Raw genomic sequence first — 24,502 nt, 5'->3', positions numbered from 1 at the left:
AATTAAATGAGGGCCCGAAAAGGCACCTGCATCTCTCCAGGTCTGTTGCACATTAAATAAAGCTCTCTTGACAGGGCCTCAGAGGTGCCATTAACTTGAACAGCATCTATCTGATTATTGTTTGAGTAATTTAATGAGGGTCTCCACACAAGAGTAAAAACAGGGTGCTATTACCCTCTCTTGGTCCTTCTAAATGGGACAGCCTCTCTAACAGCTGGTGTACCTACTGGGTCAATGACTTTGCTATGCTCTTTTAAGTTATCATCAGGTGAAGATGACCTATAGAACCAGAGCTTGGGCTTCCAGGAGACTATTAGCAGATTAACCATTTCCTAGATAAAAACTTGTCATTAAAAATAAGACCATTAAAAACATACTACATGGTGTGCCAACCTCAGAGTGATTTCAACAGCCCTGCTATAAAATAAATTGCTGCTGATTGCAGCAATTAGTTAAGTAGCTCCATGAAATATGAATTTCAAAATGTACTGATTTGCTTCAGGAAAAGGAAAGATGCAAATGAACAATGACAAACAGGTTCGGGAGCAGCCGCTGCAGCTCTTAGGCTCAGGTGCTGAAGACAACACCAATATCTCTGTGCTGCTTTAAGGAGTTACTGCTTTTAAAAAGCTAACATTTCAAACTTCTTTACTGCTTTCTCAAATATTGACTACCAGAGGATGTTATTTAATAGACATACAAACTCATGCTAGAGGATTTATGTGATTTTCCCAAGGTCATATTTCCTGTCTGGATAAAGTCAAGACTATCTTATATTTCTTTCTTTTTTTTAAAAGGATTTATTTTTATTATTTTAAAATTATGTGTGCATGCAGGGTGGCAGGGGTGGTGGTGGTGGTATGAGCAGGTTCCTGTAGAAATTATAGACATCAGGTCCCCTTGGAGCTAGAGTTACAGGTGGTTGTGAGCCACCTGACCTGGTGCTGGGAATTAAATGCAAGTCCTCTGGAAGCAGTATATGCTCTTAACCAATGAGCCATTGCTTCAGGCCCCTATCTGAGATTTCTTGACTGTTAGTCCAGTGCTTTCTCCATACTTCATCAAGCTGCTTCCCACAGGAGTTTGTTTTATACACCTATAACCCCATGTTGTTAATCAGGCATTGCCACGGTATAAAAATATCGTAGTTTGCTTTCTACTGCTGTGAGAAAACACCACAACCAAAAGCAACTTTGGGAGCACCCGACATCCTATAGTTCATCATGCAGGGAAGTCAGGGCAGGAAATCACACCAGACACCTGGATGTGGGAAGTGATGCAGAGGCTCAGCCTGTTTTCTTATACACCCTGGACCACCAGCCCATGGGTGGCACCACCCAAAGGGTTGGGCCCTTCCACATCAACCATCAATAAAGAAAAATGCCCCCCACAGGCTGGCCTACAGGTCAATCTTAAGGAGGCATTTTCTCAACTAATGTTCCTTCTTCTCAGATGACCCTAGCCTGTGCCAGGTTGACAATAAAAACCAACCAGGACTGCAGACTACTTTGTAATATAGCACAGGTGAACTCCGTAACTTTTAGTTACAGGTTATGAGAAGAAAAGGAGGAAGTATTTTAGTCCTTTTTTTTTTTAAAATTGGAAAACTTGTATTTGCCTGTGTCAATTCACTTGTATCTAACTTTTAACTATTCCTATTTAGAGATATAATATACAGAGGCTGGGAGTGGTTAAGGTGTTTGACACAATATGCATTTAAATCTACTCTAATGGTGTTGAAGTCTGACCCTTTGCCTTCTCAGTGTTGAGCAGCAGTTGATAGGTTAAATGATGCCATCCTTCTGCCAGGAACTGAAAAAGGTTAAAAGTATCTCAAGATCTCATCCCTAATGAGATCTGGTGCCCTCTTCTGTATACATAATAAATAAATAAATAAATAAATAAATCTTAAAAAAAAAAAAAGTATCTCCAGAAACAGGTATGTTTCACTGTTTTGCCCACTTTTACCTCCTAAGTACCCACTGCCTCCAGACTTCTTCATTTGATCCTGTTAGTCAACTTACAGAATTCCGACAATTAGAGAAATATTTTCTCTCCATCTATGAGTCATATGTGGTTACCTAAATCACTTGTCTCTATTACTTTTGAAAGAAACTAGAGTGTGCCCCATTCCACGTACATATGTATGTACACACACACACACACACACACACACACACACACACACACACACACACGACAAGGTATTCCAGGGTAATTTTTGGGGACAGAGGGTTGGTTATTGGCCCTTGATAGGAAAACAGAAAAAAAATGATTATAAATTAATTATTAGAAATATAAAGGCAAACCTTTGATGAGAAGTCCAAGTTGAAAAAACTGCAAGTTTGGGAATCATTAGATATGATAAAATAAATGAGTAGGGTGAGAGATTTACCTTAGTTAAAAACCACTTGCTTAGACAGGGTTAAGGCCCTGGGATTCTATCCCCAGCAGTGGTAGGGGGAAGAGGAGGGTGGTTACCACTGTCACCTCTTTGGGTTGGGGATGTAGCTTAGTGTCACCAGGAGCTACTCAGGAAGACCTCAAGTCTAAGGCCTGCCTGTGCTAAATTGTGAATTCAAGTCTAGCCTGTACAACTCAGTGAGACACTGTCTCAAAATAAAAAGGGCTGGGGATGCAGCACAGTAGAAGAGTACATACAAGACCCTGGTTCAATCTCCAGGACCCAAACCAAACCAACCCAGCAGACAGCCAGAAGGAAAAGGAAAAAAGAAATATCAATCTTTACTTTCATTCAAATGAAAGGTCACATATAGGGCATTAATTTTCTTTTTGGCTACCATCTCATATTTCTCTGCAAAAAAATTTACATGTGATTTTTTTTTTTAAATCCTTTTATTGAAAAAAAATCTTGGCATGAAAATTATTGGGCTGGAGAGATGGCTCAGTGGTTAGGAGCATGTACTGCTCTTGTAGATGACTTGAATTCTGTTTCTGGAACTCAAATAAAGCAGCTCTCAATCACCTGTAACTCCAACTCTAGGGAATCAACCTGATGCCCGTGTCTTCTGACCTCCACAGGCAACAGCACCACAGCAACAGCACTCCTACTCAGACAAAGGGACGCACATGGTTAAGTAAAAATAAACCTTAAAAATCACCAGTAACGGGCCATAAACTCAACCCTGATGACAGAGCATTCTTTAGAATAGTACACACTCCTCTCTGTACTGTTCTCTCTTCCCCCCACCATCTTTCTCTCTCTGCATGGGCTCCTTCCCCAGGCCTGGTTCTCTTGTCGTCCCCCCGACAAGCTCTGATACTGGGTAAGGAAAAAAAAAAAAAAAAGAACAGTACACACTTGTGTGTCAGTGGCTGAGCTGTTAGTGCACACTGACCAAGCATAAATAGCACTTCCTGCCAGATTCCTACAAGGGCTGCTCAGGACAGAATTAGGGGGAAAAGGCAGGGTCAAGAAACCTTCCAGGGATCAAGGAAACAAGGTGGGACAGAAGGAAGGAGAGAGAAGAGGGTTGTCAGAAGGAAAACAGGTTTGTGTAATTTATGAGAGATTAGAAACCTAATCTAGAGCCTGGCAGCCAACATTAAACACCTCAATGTTGAGCCTTTCCTGACCTCACACTCCAATGAAAACAGATCTGAACTATGATCAATATTTATTTAACCCATCTCTAGGATACTACATCTACTTTCGAAAGTGATTTAAGAACGCAGGAATAATCAGCTTCATGCCAGAAATCCTGTCTGCCCCAACTGTCAAGAGATAATTCTGCAGAGAAAAAGCGACATAATAATCACTACAGAAACAAACGCTGACATCAAACTCTGACCTTCTATTAAGGAGTAAGATGACTGAGTATGTTTCTGTTTTTAGGAAATCATGATTACTCAAGCAGTCTCAGAGGCTGCAGGACCGATGCCAAGAGCATCTTTGTTTAACCATCATCATTAACATCAATAAATACTGACTGGGTACCAAGTGGGTGTAGAGAGCATGCTAGCTCAATGACGGGACAGAGAAAAAAGACAGAAGAATGCAAAGCAAACAGTCAAGGGATTGGAGGCTGGCACTGATAGAAAAACGAAGCAGCAAGGACAACAAAGAAAGGATTTTTAAGTACATGGACACAGATGTTTGACCAAAAGGGAAAAGCAGTGGCTCTATACTTTGTTACGCACCTAGCTTTATTTTACTTTGTCTGTTTCCACCAACTCCACGAAGTCAGTCAGTGCCTTTGTCACAATTATCACATAAAGAATCAGGAGGTTTAGAGGGTGAACAAAGGAGTCAAAGGTCACACCTAGCTTGAAGCAGACCTCTAGCGCTAGATTCCAGCCCTTGGTCTTGACTATACCCTGTCTGTTAAAAGATGAAGCCAACCCCAGAAATTAAAAACCACATGACAAGCTAAAAACAAAATAATTATACCTCAGACGGGAAAAGGCCTGCAAACTGATCTTTGAAAACGAGAAGCTGAACCGATTTAGCTGGTGGGAAGGTCAGGTGTGATGAATAACCAAAAAGATCAGGGTTACAACCTTGACTGCCATTTACCAGCTTGGTAACATCAGATGTGTTATGTAACTTTTCACATTTTTATGCTTACAAAATAGGTACCAGGATGTTCTTGCCAGGCTCTGGGCATCTCAGTTTAGAATCACACTGAGTCCGGCACAAAGGGGAAAGGAATGAGGTCGCAGTCGTCATCATCATCATCATCATCATCATCATCATCATCATCATCGTTCTAGGGAGGAGGGTGAAGAGTTTGGTGAACATCAGTGCCAGCACTTGGACGGCAGAACACCAGATGTTCTACATAATTCATTCCCTCCCTGCGAGGAAGAGCGCGATCTTCATCACCATTGAGAAGAACATCAAGGTCAACCTTCTCAAGGTTAGCAAACTGGGCAGGGGAATTGGAATTTGGACTCAGGACTGCTTGAAATAAAATGTCCGACTGTGTTCTTACCCTTCCATCAGTCTCTCCTCCTACCAGGTGTGTGGGGGTGCAGCAGGGGAAGACTCCAGGCGAAACGACACAATGCCGGTAAAAAGGACACCGACAGCTACCCAACAAGTTCTTTCAAACCCGCGTAATCTCACAGGCAAGACCAGGCAACCTCAAAAGAGCATCCCTGCTGAAGGGGGAGGAAAACTATTCACTCTTAAGAAAGAGAGGTATTGCCGGGCGGTGGTGGCGCACGCCTTTAATCCCAGCACTCGGGAGGCAGAGCCAGGCGGATCTCTGTGAGTTCGAGGCCAGCCTGGACTACCAAGTGAGTTCCAGGAAAGGCGCAAAGCTACACAGAGAAACCCTGTCTCGAAAAACCAAAAAAAAAAAAAAAGAAAGAAAGAGAGGTATCACTTTGTATCCCAGGCTGGCCTGGAACTCACTGTGTAGCCCAGGGTAGCCCTTTGCCTTAGCCTTCCAAGTGCTGAGATTATAAATGTGCCCACTCCTAGCTATTCACATTATCCTTTTAACTTTCTGGTCTTACATCTTTTTTTATTTAATTTTTATGTGTATGGGTGTTTTGCCCACATGTATTGTCTGCATATCATGTGCATGCATGGTGCCCAAGGAAGCCAGAAGAGGGTGTCAAATCCCCTGGGACAGGCATTACATATGGCTGTGAGCCACTATGGAGGTGGTGGGAATTGAACCCAGGTCCTCTGGAAGAGCAGCAGGTGTTCTTAACCACTGGGATGGCTCATATCTCTAGCTCCTGCTCTTCATGTATTAATACAATCTCATGTGAGTTTTTCTGGTACTGGAAAACATTATGTCCACTATAGGTACATTTCTTTAGAGTTCAGTCACATATAGACAAAAGCTCTTGTGCCAGAAAAAAGTTTTCTACAGGGTATGTCACTTTAACAAGTAGGTCTACATAGCTGGTTTCATACAAACTGAAAACTCAAAAGGAGGTCAATTCCAAGAGTCAGTCTGTGAAAACCGAGGGAACTTCCTGTGTGGGTTCCTGGCACTGGAAAAGAGTTCTGCAGTCCTGGGCTTACAGTGGGAACAAGTAGCTACAGATCAGCACCTTGCAAGTGAGCATTGCACACACCCAAAACCAAACCCAGGGCTGGAAAGTGGTGCAGTGGGCAAAGGCACCTGCTGCCAGGCCAGACCAACCAATTCCTGCAAGTGCACTTTGGCCTCTGTGTGAGTACCCTCCCTCATAAATAGATAAAGGTAGTAACAAAAGCTGGCCTTGAACTTAGTTTGTAGTCCAGGCAAGGCTTGCAGTTTCCAACTCAGCCTCCTTAGTACCTTTTACCCCAGGTCCAGTACAACCTAATCCTATTTTCTACCATCTGGTTTTCCTGCCTCCTCTAAGTAAGCATCAGTAAGAGGAAAGAGTTCTAATTAGACATGTAACATTAAACCTACAGCCAATTATGTGATCCAGGGATATTAATATTTAACAACATGCATAGAGCAAAGCATTAGAACCAGCAGCAGAGAAATAAAGAGCACGCTGATAAAATACAGACTTGTGCTAGTGTTAGGTCTATTAAGTTTCCTGAGGTACTGCTCTCAAATCGAGTTGATAGCAGGAGACACAGCTGGTCTGTGAAGTAGCTAAGCACCCCACTGATTCCCCACATCCTCCAATTAAGGTGAGTCTGATGTATTTATAGTGGCTTCTGAAACCTCTAGGTCCCCATGTAACACATGCATCCTGGTATCTAGCAACCTTAAAAAAACAGAAATGGAGTCACAACTGTGGGATATGACAGGAAAGATCAAATACACACAGTCCCACGAGTTTCCTTAAACCCTCACACCTGAATTAAGTTCGGCAGGCAGCTCACAATCAAAGGTTAAGCAGAAGGCTAAGCAGTTTGGGAGATGATAATAGGGTTCTCAGGCTTTTCACAGGCTCCAATTAGGTGTGCCTTTGTAGATTTGATCCTCTGAAGTTGAGAACCTGTACCAGCTGGCAAGTTTTAGAGATCTATTTATATTTTAATAGAGGGTGAAAAGACTGGAGTGGAGCCCCCTCCCTATCCCCCGGCCCGTTTCCCCCCCCCCCCCCCATTTCACCTGGAACAGAGGTGCTTCAAAGAGCTGGTGTGAAAAAGTTGTTCCAACTATAGTGACTCTCTTAAAAGGAGAGAAGGGAAAAAAATCTGAGTGAGAACTTTTAAACAGGTTCTTTTGAAACTAACCCTAGGATTTTGTAATGGACTAAAGCCTGGGGGATCTCCTGTGGACAGGAAGGTCCTAAAGGAGATGTGACAGCTGTTACAGGAAGGAGGTTCTTGAGATTTCAGGCTCAAGGAGCAATTTATGCCATACATTTCTACTTAGTAAGAAAGGTTTGGTAGAGGTAATGGAGAGGAGGAAAGGTGCACTGGGGGTGCACTGGTCTGGACGGAGGTTTAGGAGTGCTACTGAGTTGAGTATTAACCCTATCTTCAAGGTTAAAGAACACAAGGTACTAAATAAGTTCAACCCAAATTAAAAGCTAACACCTTTAAAATTTTCTTTTAAAGAAATGTTTATTTTTACATGTGTGGGTGTTTTGCCTGAATGTATGTGGGTGCACATGAATGCTTGGTGCCCACAGACACCCAAAGAGAGCGTTGGATCCCCTGGGACTGGCATTACAGAATCAAACCCGGATCCTCTAGAAGAGCAGCAATGCTCTTAAGGCTGAGCCATCTCCCCAGCCCAACTAAACAAATCTTGCTTTCACAAAATTCTACTCTATGGCTGGAGAGATGGCTCAGCAGTTAAGAGCACTAGCTCTTCCAGAGGACTCAGGTTTAATTCCCAGCACCACATGAAAGCTCACAACTGTCTGTAACTCCAGTTCCAGGGGCTCCAACACTCTCACAAATATACACGCAGGCAAAACATCAATACACAGAAAATCAAATAAGTCATTAAAATAGATCTCCTCCAAGGACTGGAAAAATGGCTCAGTGCTTACTGTTCTCACAGAGGAACTGAGCTCATTTCAAGCACTCCTATCGGGCAGCTCACAACCACCTGTAACTTCCACTCCAGGGTATCCAATACCCTTGTGGGCCTCCAAGGGCATCTGCACTTACATGAACATACCCCCCCCCACACATATACACATAATTAAAAAAATAAAACTCAGGGGCTGGAAAGATAGCTCAGAGATCAAGAGCAATTACTATGATTCCAGAAGAGTTTGGTTCTCAACACCTATGTTGGGCTTCTAGGGGTCAGTGGCCTATTCTGGCCTCCATGAACCACACAGACTCATACACAGAAAAAAAAATAATAAAAAAAATTACAAAAAGATAAAAACTTTCCCTACCACATCCAGAGTAGGCTTGTTAATCGTAGACTTTTGTGAAAGTCCACCTGGGCACCCATGAACTCAGCAGCTGCCTGCACAAAGACCTGAATAAGATCAAGCCAGTCAACTTTCCTGTATAGTGGAAGAGCTATTTACAATTGATGGCTTCTTTGAGAGAGTCAGTTTTCTTTAAGGGTGTGGCCTCTGGCAGGCACACTATAATCCAACGGGTGGCCCCAAGTCCATTATATACGGGCAGCACAAATTGAACCCATGAGTCATTAAAAAACAAAACACTAGAGGACACAACGTTGTGAAGGACTAGGAAATGGGGGAATGGTGTAACTGGGAGGAGTGGACTATAAATATGACCAGAATGCAAACATATTTTTTAAAAAGGAAGTCCACCTGTTTATGTTAGTGCCATCAGACACTTGTGGGCTGAACACACCTTGCTACTTTCTTACGGTCTCACTGAGGTCTGTCTGTGACCTTCCCTGACTACTCTTCTGGCACTCACTGCCATACACTGCTCCAAATGCTGGGGTTACAGGCATGCTCTGACACCCAGCTTTTGTTCCCATTTTATATGTTATTAAACCCAGACATCTACTATCAAGTGCTAGAACTAAAGAGGGAAGGCAGAAAGAAAGGAGGAGGGGACTTAAGAGACTGCCATTAATTAAGTTCTAATACCAAGAACATCTACTGGAAAAGCCACCAAGCTGTGGTATTTACAAGAAAGGGAGACATCTGGCTGGAAAAGTTTAATAGCAGAATACTCTGGCTAGGCATGGTAGTGCGTGTATTTGGGAGGTAGAAGCAGGAGGATTGCCATGAATTTGAGGCAAGCCTGGGCTACACAGCAAGATCTTGTCTTTAAAAAAAGGTTAAGAAAGAAAAAAAGAATATTCTAGAAATAGGGGATGAAGGTCCATTTTTCATAGTCCCATCTCAGAATAAAGAGAACAAAATAAAACTGATCCAGGGCTGTGGGGCGGGGGAGGTGGGTGGGGAGGAGGGTATGGCAAAGTGCTTGTTGTGCAAGCACACAGACCCAAGTTTAATCCTAAGTAGCCACAGAAAAGCTGGGCATAGTGGCATGTCTGTAGTATCAGTGCTAGAGAGGAAGAGACAGGAGACTCCCTGGGACTTGTTGGTTAGTCAGTCTAGCTCAGTCAGTGAGTTCCAGATTCAGTGAGACCTGGTCTCTAAACAGACACCCTCCCCCCCACTCCTTTAATCCCAGCACTCAGGTGATAGAGGCAAGAGGCCTGTGAGTCCAAGGCCAGCCTGGTCTACAAAGCAAGTTCCAAGACAGCCAGGGCTACACAGAGAAACCCTGTCAAAAAAAACAAAACAAAACAAAAAACTAGGTGGAGAGCAACTGAGGAAAACAGCTGATGTTGACTCCTGGCTTCCACATGTACCAATACACATAGTGAGTCAAAGCCAAGGAAAACCAAAAGAAACAATTTATTATAACACTCAGAGAATGAGAAGTATTTGAGTTCATAAACTATTAGAAATGCTTCCTCTATACTGCTAACACGCTACACAAATATGTCCAAATAAAATATGGCTAAGCAAGCATTTTAACAGGGCTAGCCACTGAAGCAGTTCAAGTTGAGCACAAGAGAAAAGCTGTGATAGTTACATAAAAATTACCTAGCTAGGCATGGTGGTGCACGCCTTTAATCCCAGCATCTGGAACGCAGCAGCAGGTGGATCTCTGAGTCTGAGGCCAGTATGGCTACACAGTGAGGCCCTGTCTTTAAAAATTAAAAATACTTGCTGGGTTAAAACACTCATTATCGGGCTGGAGAGATGGCTCAGTGGTTAAGAGCACTGACTGCTCTTTGAGAGGTCCTGAGTTCAATTCCCAGCAACCACATGGTGGCTCACAACCATCTATAATGAGCTCTGGTGCCCTCTCTGGCCTGTAGGGATACATGCAGGCAGAACACTGTATACATAATAAATAAATCTTTAAAAAAAAAAAACAACAAACACTCATTATCTAGAGTTCAAATGGAGAGCAGGCTGGCTTTCCTACTCACCTGAAGAATAGAATGTTCTCTACATGCAATGAGCTATTGATGGTATATACTTTCATAGAACACAATCAGTGCCTTTAACTGATCTAACTGGATTAGAAAATGGAGAACCCATTCTATCAAACTATTTCCTGTAGAATGAATGTGAAGAGAAAGCTCCGAAAAGCTAAAGCTAACCTTAATCCCAATCACTTTTTACTGATACTTTTTTTGTTTGTTTTTTCAAGACAGGATTTCTCTGTGTAGTTCTGGCTGTCCTGGAACTCAACCTGTAGACCAGGCTGGCCTGCCTCTTCCTCCCCAGGCTGGGATTAAAGGCATTGGTCATTACTGTCCAGGTTTTTTTTTTTAATGATTTTAAATAATGGAAACATCAATCTGTTTCCAATTTATACTGAATAGCAACCAACACTAAGCCAGACTAGAAAAAAGAAATCTTGTAATATTAAATATTAAGTAGGCTCCACACTTGGAGAGTTCTATAATTATTTTTTTCTTTCTTTTAAAAGAATCTTCATCTTAAGCCAGGTACAACAGTTAGGTGTGCATTCCCAGAACTGAGGCTGAGGCAGGAAAACCTCCAAATCTGAGACCAGATTGAGATACAAAATGAAATTCTGCCTCAAAAAAAAAAGTCTCTCTCATTGGTGATATATGATATATTATTATTATTATTATTATTACATGTAGACCAAACTGGCCTCAAACTCATACAGATCTACCTGCCTGCCTCTGGCTCCCAGGTGCTAGGATTGAACCTGGTCTTCATTTCTAGATTGATCAAGAATATGAGTGTGTGTCTGTGTGTGCAAGTATACATTTTGTCTATAGAGGTCAGAGGACAACTCTGTGGAGTCAGTTCTCTCATTCCACTCTGGGGGCCTAGGGATCAAACTGAAGTTGTCAGGCCTGACTCAAGCACCTTTAAAACGTCTTCATCTTGATGTGATACATGCTGGAACAAATATGACAGTCAAGGGACTTTTCCACAGGGCACAGTAAACTCTTGATTTGCATACTATAGTGTATTAAACCCTCCAGCCAGATTCTCTTATACATGAATGCCAGTTAAAACATGCTCTAATCCATTTCAAATATGAATTTTAAACTCCTGCCATTCCTAGTTGAAAGAAAATTCCAATCATAAATACATAAGACTTAATGAATTCTCTTCCTTTACTTTTCCCTCCTTTTTAAATCAAGTCCACAGAGAGGGAAATTTCAACCTAGATTTCATCTGAAATGAAAATGAAAGCATTAACTATATGGGCATAGGCTCTGGTGTGGATACTGTCGATTTCAAATAATGCTTTCTAAGAAAAACAGCAATGTGCCAATGTAAGCAAGCTATGTTCTCTTTTAACAAATGGTCAGTCCTAAATCTCATCATCCCTGCAACAAAAAGTATGGTGCTTTTGCAAGCAGAGAAAAATCGGTGTGTGCTTCAATTATTACCACTGACCTTTTCTGAGGCATACCCGTGCTTCTCTACAGAAATCAATGGGATAAAAGGTCATCCTGTTCAATTATTTGAATGGCATTGCTTTCCCTGGCAAAGGCAAATTCCTTTCCCTTTTAAAGCAAACGAATTTATTGTATAGAATGTCAAAAATTAAAACTACCTCAATTTCAATTTAAAATTGACTTAAAAATCAAGGGGGCTGGAGAGATGGCTCATTGGTTAAGAACACATAGTGCTCTTGTATTGAACACAAAGACAGTTCCCAGCACCCACAACAGGTGGCTCACTACTGCCTGTAACTCCAGCTCCAAAGGGATGGGACACCTCTGACCTCATGTAGACAGGTAGATAGACAGACAGACAGAGACACACACACACACCCCCTTAAAAATAAATAATTAAAAAAACTGACTAAAAATCAACTGTATCACCAGAAAAACAGCAAACAAGGTGGAAAGCTGTCACTCTTGTTTGTTATTGTCCAGAAAGCTGTCGACTGAGTCTCTGTCACTGAAACTATAATTATATACATAATAAGACAAGAGGGCTGGGATATGCCTGCCCAAGTAATAAAGTGCTTGCTTAGCTTGCACAAAGCCCTGGATTCAGTCTCTAGCACTGTATAAAATTGGATGTGGTAGTGCATACCTGTAATCTCATCATTTGGGAGGTGGAAGTAAAGGATCAGGATTTTGAGGCTAGCCTGGGATACAAAAGACCCTGTCTCAAAAACAAATAAAAAACAAAAGAAGAGTGTCCCAGAAAAAAGGGTGTTATTTCAAATCTCAGCCTTTACAAAGTGCATTGGGGAAGACAAGCCAGCTCTGTGCCTGTCATATGTGGATGGTAGAGCCTGATGATCCCCAACAGCGACCATCAAAAACACATACATTCATAAACCCCAGCTGGAGGCCAGCCTGGGTTATACAGTAAGTTCCAGGACAACCTTGGCTGGCCTGGGTTATAGAATAAGTTCCAGGACAACCTTGGCTAGTTGAGACCCTGATTCAAAAAAAAAAAGTCAATCAAGTATTCAAAAGAAGCCACAGAAGCCACAAAGACTAGAATAGTTTCCTTAAAAAAAAGAAGAAAGAAAGAAAAAGAAAGACTGTAACAATTTAAGAACTGTAGCTGTAGCTAGGCAGAATGTCTAGCTTACAAGAAGCCTTAGGTTTGATCCCAGCACTGCAGTGGGAGGACATGGCTGTATGGCAGCAGCTGAGAGGTGGGGGCCGCAGGACTAGAAACTCAAGGCCATCCTCAGCTACACAGCATACCTGAAAATAGCCTGAGCTACACAGATGTCTCAAAATGGAACCATCCAAAACAGGTGTCTTTTTTTTTTTTTTAAAGTAAGCTTCTACCTACACTGAGAACACTTTATTGCCCCACAGTTTTCATTTACAAAAAGTCAAATCTTCAATGATCTCTTAATACACTCAGAGTAAACATCAGTCCAAGAAGTTGCAAAATACATGGATATTCCCCCCCAATACAACAAGTGTGAGGGAGGCAAGCAGAGGGAATAGTTTAGTAACCTGGGACCCTGTTTGGTTTTGGTCATTATATGCTTCCTCCCTCTTCTAATCAGAACTCCTTTATCTGCACATGCTATGCCCATCACCCCCCTCTCCAAACAATGCACCCAGTAACATCAGACTCTCAGACCCCCGCCTGAACTGGGCTAAATGTACACCTCTCTGAACAGTTGTGTAAGTATCTCCACCCTGACAACAATCAAGTTTAGACAACTTCTACTCAAATGTATTTTCAATATATCTGGGTAGGAAGAATGGAAAGGCTGATCTGGCCTAAACTGGTTTTGAGTGCATGCTGAGTAAGGCAAACTGTGTACCTAATCTGAGTCAAAACAGAGAACCACCCAAATAACACTTTTTAGTAACCACACTCTCCTTATAGACACCAGGAGAAGGGGCCATTGGCCCATGAGAACTCTCCTGTATGTAGCCTACTGTGGATCTTAACAGCGTAACCCTCTCTAATCTGTACTATCGCCGTGTTCCAAGTACAGTTATCTTGCCCTGTTTGCACATCTGTGCAAGCCCAGACCACAGCTAACAAGTATAAACTCATTCTCCAAAAGCCATCAAGACCTCAAATTAGTCTGAGCAGACAACAGGTCTGAGAAATCTACTTCTGTGTCCAGATAGTTTAGTTTAAAATGTCATTCTGCCCAAGAGAACTTGAGAACATTTACTCCAGTCTAAATTATTATGAAACTGTATACTAATCTCTAGCCAAACAAAGACTGAGCATTCATGAAAGCTTGCTTTTGCCACTCCAACTGGAACATCTTACCACAACCATTAGCTACTTTATTTCTTTCTTTTTAACTAAAAATTTAAAACCCTGTCTCGAAAAGCCAAAAAAAAAAAAAAAATTAATGTACATGAATGTTTTCTTGCCTGCATGTAAGTCTGTGTACTACACATGTGCCTGGTGCCCAGGAAAGCCAGAAGAGGACACTGGATCCTCTCTGCAATTACAGCCAGTGCTTTTACCCACTGAGCCATCTCTCCAGCCCCTAGTTTCTTCATCTTAAAATGAAGATAGAAGTAAAGTATTTAGGACACGTTAAATTTCTTTCTAAAGTTTGTATGCACAGAAATTAAAGTCACACACTTAACAGCTGTTTGGCTGAATGACTAAACAAGGCCCACCAGACACAGACAAAATGATCACTGATTGGGAATCTGGCTATTGCCTGGCTGTTCTGTTCTAGTCTTCTGGGCATTGTCTCTACTTCCGTGGTAAAGGGCCATGCCTGGTGACACTATGTAACTGAAAGCTTTTGCTTTAAATCATCAAGTGCTTTTCAAGTAATCCAGCTTGTAAAATTAAAATGGAAACAGTCAAAATCAGATCTCCAGTGTCCTCATTATACCTTGTTTCTGGAGACATCGTGTAGCTCAGGCTACCACTGAACCCCTGGTCCTCTGCCTCCCAGTACTGGAATTACAGGCATGTATTATCACCCCCAGTCTCTGTTTTTAAATCATCACAATACTTTCAAACCTGTACCATAATCATTATCTATATGGCTGGATTTTATACTAGATTATAAAATCTGTAGGGCAGAGACTCTTTTACTTTATCATTTAAAAACGTTTATTTTGTACCTATTATGTCAGGCATTGTTTCAAGTGACAGGAACACAGTGCTGAAAAAAGACAAATTCCTGCAAATAAGATTAATAATACTTATGCTCATGGAACATATCAACAAGAAATTTTTTTTTTTCCTTGCTTTTTCGAGACAGGTTTTCTTCGTGAAACAGCCCTGGCTGTCCTGGAACTCGCTCTGTAGATCAGGCTGGCCTCAAACTCAGGGATCCACCTGCCTCTGCCTCCTGAGTGCTGGGATTAAAGGCATGCAGCACCACCACTGCCTGGCTAACAAGAAATTCTTAATGTGTCTCTTTAAAAGTCTCAGGGCAGGTTTCTGGTCCGTGCCACACAGCTGTTGTGTAAGAGCGTGATTACCTATGCATTTCATTTGCTGGTTCTTCTCTGTACTGGCTCCTAGACTTTCCAAAGGCTACAAGGTTTTAATGGGCTGGAATCACTACCACTAGACACTCCTGTAATACCAAGTCTACCGTCCAAAAGCTGCTCATGGTGGCACACACCTGTAATCAGAAGGCCGAGGCACCAGGATTTGGAATTCAATCTCAGCCTAAGCACAGTGAAATCCTGTCTCAAAAAAACAGACACAACTAAGCAAAGAAAACCATGCAAATCTAACAACCAAAGAAGGACACTTCTGAGAGTGTAATAACTAACATTAATAACTAGACCAGGAGATGAAGGTAAAATCCAAGACTAGTTACAAATGAGGATGTATGGTCACTCCATTAGACCTCTCATTTCCACCAAGTGCTTCTTAGCACAGAAGACTTGCATCATACATACTTTTTACCACAAAACACTAAGAATCTCAAGCTAAAAATACGCCTTTTCCAAAACAAATTAGTAGTTATTTCTAATCTAGTAATCATCTGGTACTACGTAAGAGGCCTGTTTATGTGTACTGCACAGAGTGCAGAATCCTGACTGAAGGAAATACTGTTTCCCAGTCAAACAATTAGAATGGTTTCTCTGGGGCTGGAGAGATGGCTCAGAGGTTAAGAGCACTGACTGCTCTTCCAGAGGTCCTGAGTTCAATTCCCAGCAACCACGTGGTGGCTCACAACAATATGTAATGAGATCTGGTGCCCTCTTCTGGCCTGCAGTCACATATGCTGTATACATAATAAATAAATAAATCTTTAAAAAAAAAAAAAAAGAATGGTTTCTCTGAGTTTAACTTCAGTAGCCAAATGTAATTAAGTTGCAAACAGTTTTCATACAGTTTTCTAACAGAAACTCAGAGTACAAATTGAAAAATGTAATCCATTCAAAGCTAATTCACTAATTTAGAAAAATATACACAATCTTTAAGAAAGTCAAATAAGCCGGGCAGTAGTGGCGCATGCCTTTAATCCCAGCACTCTGGAGGCAGAGCCAGAAGGATCTTTGTGAGTTCGAGGCCAGTCTGGTCTACAGAGCGAGATCCAGGAAAGGCACAAAGCTACACAGAGAAACCCTGTCTCGAAACCACCCACTCTCCCCCGCCAAAAAAAAAAAAAAGAGGCTCACCAATTTGAGGCCAGCCTGGGCTACATAGTAAGAACCCATCTCAAAGAAGTAATCAAATAATAATAATAATAATAATAATAAAAACATCTTTAGGGGCTGGGGATTTAGCTCAGTGGTAGAGCGCAAGGCCCTGGGTTCGGTCCTCAGCTGGGGGGGGGGGGGGCGGGGAGCGGGCTGGCTGGGCAGTGGTGGTGCATCCTTTAATTCCAGCATTCGGGAGGCAGAGGTAGGTAGATCTCTGTGAGTCTGAGGTGAGCCTGGTCTATAGAATGAGTTTCAGGACAGGTTCCAAAGGTATAGAGAGAAACCCTGTTCAAAAAAACCAACAAGACAAAACAACAACATCAAATCTGAGGCTGGCAAGACAGTCCTTGGTAAAGGCACTTGATGCCAAGCCTGACAACCCGAGTTTGACCCCTGGGACCCACGTGGTAGGAGAGAACTGATGCCTGCCTGCAAGTTGTTTCTAACCTCCACGTGTGCACTATAGCATGCGTGTACTCATACCCACTCTCTCTCTCTCTCACACACACACACACACACACACACAAATGTAAATAAAGTAACACTGGAAGGTATACCAGGTCTTGGTGGGACTTCCTACTCCTTCTGCACTGACTTCTACAGGCAGGTATGGAAACAATTATAATCTATATACTGGCCAACTTTAGTTGCTGGATAATCTCAGAATCATACTATTTAAAAATATAAGCAGCTGGGCAGTGGTGGCGCATGCCTTTAATCCCAGCACTCGGGAGGCAGAGTCAGGCGGATCTCTGTAAGTTCGAGGCCAGCCTGGACTACAGAGGGAGTTCCAGGAAAAGGCACAAAGCTACACAGAGAAACCCTGTCTTGAAAAACCAAAACCAAAACCAAACAAAACAACCCAATATATATATAAGCAAATTTCCTATAAGACATCAATATAATCATGTTTATTAGTTTCAGTTTCTCTGGGGAAACAGATAACTAACTGTACTAAGTTATATACTGATCCTGTACACCTGATTACACCAAAATGCTCAGAAAACTCAGATTTTCTAGAACAATATTAACTATTCAACTAGGGCTTTGAGGGGAACCAGTGGGAGATTTGAGACAGGGTCTCATATAACGAAGGCTGGCTTTAAACTCCTGATCCTCCACCTTACCCCTCCCAACTGCTAGGATTATAGGAATTTGCTACCAGGGCCAGCTTTCAATTAAATTCAAATCATCTTTTAGTTTTAAAAGTTTATTTTTAGGGCTGGAGAGATGGTTCAGTGGTTAAGAGCACCGACTGCTCTTCCAGAGGTCCTGAGTTCAGTTCCCAGCACCCACATGGTGGCTCACAACCATCTGTAATGAGATCTGGTGCCCTCTTCTGGCCTGCAGGGACACATGCAGGCAGAATACTGTATACATAATAAATAAATAAATCTTAAAAAAAAAAAAAAAAAAAAAAAAAAAAAAAAAAGTTTATTTTTAATATTTTTCATTACATGTCTGTATGTGTGTCTGAGTGTAAACAGGTGCCTCTGGAGGCCAGAGGGGTAGGATCTCTCTGGAGACACAGGTAGTTGTGGGTCACTCAATATACATACTGGGTTCTTAACTCAGGCCCTCTGAAAGACCAGTAAGTGCTTTTAACAGCTGAGCCATCTCTCCAGCCCCCTACCTTCTGGTTTACAAATGCTTGTATATTAAAACTGAATTACATAACATAGCATCACAACTTTTCTTATCTTAGAAAAAGTGTAACTATATAGTAAATGTATGTACAATGGAAGATTACTTCTTTCCCCTTACAACTTAGGCAATACATATGTGAGCATATACAGAGGTGAGGGCAATATGCAGGAGGGAAAGAAACAAGACAGAGAGACTGACTGACTCTAAGTATGGATTAAATATCCAACAAACAAACAAATTCATTATGGGTAACAAATATATTTAGAACTTGTCGAAAACAAGTCTCAAGTAGGCTTCAAAAACAGTTTCTAACAGCACTATGCCATGACCATATACAATGTGCTCCTTCGGTATCTTCATGAGCTTGTTTCTAGGCCCCTCATCAGATATCAAAACCCCTCAAATACACAGATCCTCCCATGCATGGGATACTGAAACCAGGTCTTTGTGCATGCTAGACAAATGTTTTAAGCATTGGTCTATATTGCCAGCTCCTCTCATTACTTTAAGACATTTCTAGATGACTTATACCTAATATAACATATACATTGTATAAAGAGTTGTTACATTATTAAGAAAAAATAATAAGGAATTTGTGCACACTCATTACAGATGAAATTTTTTCATGAATATTTCCATCTAAGAATAGTTGAATTTTAGTTATGGAACACACAAACAGAAGAGGGCTAAGTATATTTAAAAGCCAAAATATTATTCACTCTAAAATCCACAAAGACATAGCAACCTTCTGAAAGAGAAAAACAACCCACTATCTAAAACTACGTGTAATAGTATGTGTGCATATTTCTGATACCATAGAGGGGCTCTGACACAGGCAAATAATATATCCAATTCCTATGGTAACTTGAGACCCTATTAATCTTTAATATATCTGTGTTTTAGGTAATAAGTTTTCTTGTTACCTAACTGAAGAGAATCTAGAGGCTTTTTTTGCTTTGGCACTAACAAATTCATCTGCATTACAGAAAAACAAAAGCAGACAACCCATTTTAGGATACTGAAGAATGAGCAAAGGCAGAGTACACATGGAACCAAGCCATTTCCTTCCCTTTCATCTCTCAGCTATCTACTGCTGTCCAAGCTAACTACGCCTTCCTGAACAATCTTTACAACTGTATGGCAGTCACAGGTATAATCCTTTTCATAGTGAAAGCATCCAGTTTTCACAAATAACACCTCACAGATTAAGTAGCTTTTTTCTTTTCATGATTCTACATATAAGCAAAAATTAGAAGACAGGAAACATAAGAATATTGAGGTTTAGAGTTGAAAGATTTTACCATTACTTTAAGAGCAATATGTCAATTTTAAAAGGAAGTTACAAGGTGATATGAAGCAAAAAAAAAAAAGTAAATGTTTAAGCAAACCATATACTAGAAGATTCCATGAGTATTTTATGACAAAGGTTTTATTTGAACACTCATGATGAATCATAAACATGTACTAGTTAATTAATAAAATGGACTGAAATTGACTACTAACACTACTAAGTCAGCTATACCATGAATGGTTTTAAAATCTAACTATCCTAACTTTTCTTTTGAAAATTCATGAAATCATGATGAACCAAGGTTTTCTCAGGAACAATTAAATGATGGTCCATAATAAGTCCATAATAAGTGACAGAGAATACCTCCCTGGTAGAATATTCCATCTCATTACATTTACTTATTTATTTATTATGTGTCTATGAGTGTGTTTGTGAGGGGTGTGCATGTGTGGAGATCAGAAAACAACTTGTGGGGGTTGGCTTTCTCTTCCCACCATATGGGTCCCAGGGATCAAATTTAGGTGGTCAGGCTTGAAAGCAGGTGCCCTTACTCTGCTAAGTCATCTTGATTTTTTTTAAAGGACCAACAAACCTTAGAACACAAAATTAATCTTTGATATAAACAATTTGTGACTGAACTATAATGTAGGCAAAAATTGTTATCGTGAATTAGACAATGTTCAATGAAGTGAATTGAAATGTGTTTGGTATTTAGTGTGTTCATATTCATCATTTTTTTCTTTTAAATTAAAACATTCTTTCCCCAAAGACAGTTTATGGACAGCATAGACAAATTCAGTAGTCCAGGTTTAGCCAAACCCTATACAGTCCAAAGTCTTCAGGCTGGGAGACTGCCTTTGAGTCACCGGAGTACCTACCTGCCTGATACTGCTATCACTGTATCCTTGGGGGTTTTGGCTATGGCACATTAGGTTTATGCTTACAATATGATTCCTGGTGAGCACCTGTTTTTGTATGTCCAGCGCTCTGTGTTATGTTGTATTCTTCTGTCCTCTAGCAGAGGAGGGAAAGACGGCTGGAGATGAAGGTTGGGTACATGGGTGGCTCCATACTATGTAGCCGACCCACGATATAGTCTCTGAACGCAAGGGCTCAAAGGAGCTTCCCTGGTTTGTATGACTTGCCCTTGTTGTTATACATCATAGCTGGGACAACTAAACTGAGTCCTTACTGTTCTACTAAAAGAGCATAACTGGAACCCCATACCTGCCCAATGAGCCTTCTCCTTTGCTAATTTTAATCTGCAGTCTTTTGCTACAATAAACTGTAATCATGAGAATAACAGCTTTTCTGAGTCCTCTAAGTTCTTTCAGAAGTCCAACAATCCTGCGGCTAGTCTTGGGAACCTCTGATACAAACTATAATATAGTAAAATATGTATCTAAAAGAACATTTCTGCTGATATAAATGTTTGGTTTCAACAACTTATTTCCAAAGAGGCAAGAATAGTACTTCAAACCATCAACTAAAAGGTTAAAGAAGGTAGCCAGGGCCAAGCCTAAGAGGGCACTTCTGCAGAATGAAGAAGTGCTGCTCACTCCCACGGCACCTTCCTTCTCTCCAAGCAATTTTCATGAAGCCTTTGAAATGCAGTAATTAATGCCTCTGCCTGAGTAGCAAACTGAAGTGAGAAAGTACTTTCCAATTCTTGTTCTTTCAGACACTTAGGTAATTTTTCTGCCTCTCTCCCTTTCTCCCTCTCTCCCCCTCTGTCTGTCCGTCTGTCCAAGACCTGGTCTTAAGATGGCTTTGAATTTATGATGTGGTCCAGGCTGACCTTAAACTCAAGATCCTGTCTCAGCCTCCTGAGTGCTGGAATTATGGACGTGTGCTACCACATCGGGCCAATTTTATACATGTGAGAATGATCTGGCTTGGCCTAAGTCTATTAAGCATACAAAGACTCTATTATCAACCAGGACCTGGATAAGAGACCAAAGTCAAAAGTGCTTTCTTTAGAATGTGCACTGCTGAGGCACCTGAACCAAACTGTACTGACCCGTTTCATAAATGATTCATGGGTTAAAATGTTGCCAAGGATGACAGCACTTAAGAGCTTGGCTTATCAGACCGAAACACCCCGGCCATGCGGCTCCCTGCCACTGTGATCCTTTTACATGGTTCCCCACTCCCAAGCCCACCGAGCTGCTCTCTTTCTCTGGGAACACTCCATTGTCCCCAGGTACAGCTGTCTAGGACGGGATGACCAGCTACTGCTAGCAGTGTAGAGGAAAGATTTTCATTTGTTTCAGTGCTGAAACAGAAAAGTAACAAATAATTGGCTTTCATTTCATAACAGGCCTAAAGTATCCATAAAAACCCTTGTTCAAATAGACCATACAATCAGGACTTCACCCAACTCAGTGATGGGATTCTCAATCTCCATCTTTAATGTGACACTTTACTGGGTTACCTGCAAATGGAAACTGATGGCACCCAGCCTACAACCATAAGATGGCCTTGTCTATATCTCCCTTTTCTTCATGCAGTCTCAGAAGTGGTTACATGTATTACTTTACTGTTCATTATTACTCTGGATACCTAACCAACAATCTTTAGGCAGCATTAGTGGAAATGGGAGAGATTCATATAGGCAGGAGTTGAGAACATGATACTTGCAAGCCAGACTGAATTAAACATCAATCCCAACACTTTCTAGCTCTATGATATCCACCAAGTTTCTTACCTTTTATGCCTCAATTTACCCATCTGTAAAATGAGAATAAATACAGTACTTCACACAGCAGTTTGTTATAGGAATTAAATAAATATGTGTAAAGAACTTAGTATGTTTGGCATCTATATAGTACTAATAGCTACAGACCACCATCACCACCACTGCCATCCTTACCACCACCATCACCACCACCGCCGCCATCACCACCACCACCACCATCATCACCACCACCACCATCACCGAAATCATCGCCACTGCCATTTTTTTTTTCATGGAACACAACATTTAACTTCACTACAGCCTAAGTGTTAAAAGCAAGCACAATATTATATCCTCTTGACAGACAGCTGTTGGGTATGGCAAAGCCACTCATCCCATGGAGTTCCTGTACAACATGGCTGCATCTTTGGTTATCTGCAAAATGGGATAGTAATCATGTAGCTCACAAGACTACATGGAGAATAAATACGAGATTTGTCCAGACGTCCATCTGTTATCACAGAGGACCTCTGGTAACAATGAGCTCCACCACAGACTTAGGATTTCAAAATTACCTGGTTTTAACCACTTCTGCAAGGATGAGACAATATAATTCATGACATAAACCCCCAAAAGGTGGTAAAAGAACATGTTAAACAGTAACAATTGTCAATGTCCCCTTCTTTCACACTCCCTGGTTAGGATACATTTCTTCAAAATAGTCAATGTGTGGAGGTTGGAGTATGTCAAGGGCAGAGAGTACCTGAGAAAAGGGAAAAAACAAAACAAAACACAAAGTCAAATTTAGAGAATGAAAAAGAAAACAAAGTTTGACACAAATGCAAGTAAATGCTATTAACTAATGACTTAAGGCTTAGGAACAACTGGCTCCTGAAATGAACTGTTTATTAGTAAAAAAGTATATACTCCTTAAGATAGCTCCACAACTGTCTACCTAAGAGATGATTCGAGCTAGCTGAAATGGGTACATCCACACTACAAGCATTGTCAGAAAAGGGGTGGGAAGGAATGTCACAGCTGCTTTCAGAGCATGCAGACCATCTCTACCTTCCATTTCTCTGCTCCTCTGTTCAGCAAATGTTTACTACACACATTCCACCTGTCGGACACTGTGGTAGGTTTCCAGTTCATACATATGAACAAAATATTTAGCACCCCCATTTTCATGACTGGAAGGGAAGGGATACATGAAACAACACTAGCACAATACAGAACCATGCCCTTTATTACTATGCAGGAAAAATTAAGGAGAGTGGAGGGGGAAAGCTTCCCAGAAATAACACTATTCTAAGACTCGAACAGTCAATGAACAGGTAATGTGACAGTACGGAGGCCGCTTGTAGAAACAGCAAAAGTCCTCAGTTATGAAACACAGTGGGTCAGAGGAAAGTAGAGTGGTATAAAGTCCAAGAGGAAGGCAGAAAATAAGTCACCCACAGTCTCCTTAAGCCACTTTAGACGTGATGGACTTTATTCCAAGTACAAGGACAGAAATTACTGGAGTGGGGAAACAGACATTAGGCATTTGAAATTCCAGCACTTTTTAGAAAGCAGTGAGCTACCAATAGAAAACAGTATACGGACTTGCTCCCACAGCTGTCTAGTTTGTTTGCTGTGAGTCCTGGTTATAACATCACACCTAATTGCTAAGGAGAAATACTGGGCTCAAAGGACAAAGAAAAGATGAGCAAGAAATTGTGCTACAAGCACAAGCTTTCTGATTCCACACCTACCCCTCGCCCCACACCCGGCCTCACTGTGTAGTCCTGAATGGCTGGCCGGCCATTCACTATACAGAGATCTGCCTCACTCTGCTTCCTGAATGCTGGGATTAAAGGTGTGTGCCAACACACCAGGTTTACCATAGCTTTAAAGAAATCTTTTCTCTTGTAGAGAATTTAAAAATTATAGCCGGGCGGTGGTGGAGCATGCCTTTAATCCCAGCACTAGGGAGGCAGAGGCAGGTGGATCTCTTTGAGTTCAAGGCCAGCCTGGACTACAGAGTGAGTTCCAGGAAAGGCGCAAAGCTACACAGAGAAACCCTGTCTCGAAAAAACAAAACAAAACAAAAAAATTATAAAGCAGGCAAAAGAAGAAAACCCATGTGGTCAGTACCCAGCCTTAGTTAGTGAGAAGTTCATTCCCACCTCATTTGGAGCTCCTCCGCCCCTTACATTTGAAGCATCAGCTATACATCAGTTAAGTATTTCTATAAAAAACCCTGCAGGGTCTAAAACTTGGATTGTTCAACTTTTACTCAGTTATGTACTTATTACCATGCTGGGGATGGAGCCTAAGGTTTTCTCAATATGTTTGTTTGCTTTCTCACATAGAGATCTAAGATATTTTAAATATTTAAGTTTATTTGGATCATTTTTACTGCACAATTAAAAA

At 41.3% G+C, this 24,502-nt stretch overlaps 1 protein-coding gene across 1 annotated transcript in view; it reads right to left on the bottom strand.

The window, feature by feature from the left end:
• Nlk (nemo like kinase) overlaps positions 1-24,502 on the bottom strand; it is a 134,637-nt gene that overhangs the window by 30,205 nt on the left and 79,930 nt on the right. The window contains exon 3 of the mRNA XM_052755775.1: positions 22,795-22,850. Coding sequence (XP_052611735.1) covers positions 22,795-22,850 — 56 coding nt within the window. The remainder of the gene's footprint in view (positions 1-22,794; positions 22,851-24,502) is intronic.

The sequence above is a fragment of the Peromyscus californicus genome, unplaced genomic scaffold, assembly GCF_007827085.1.
Source record: "Peromyscus californicus insignis strain IS unplaced genomic scaffold, ASM782708v3 Scaffold_3__1_contigs__length_106647218, whole genome shotgun sequence".
Lineage (NCBI taxonomy): Eukaryota > Metazoa > Chordata > Mammalia > Rodentia > Cricetidae > Peromyscus > Peromyscus californicus.
Note: the sequence above shows the minus strand (reverse complement) of the source record. Positions and strands in the feature narration are given on the sequence as shown.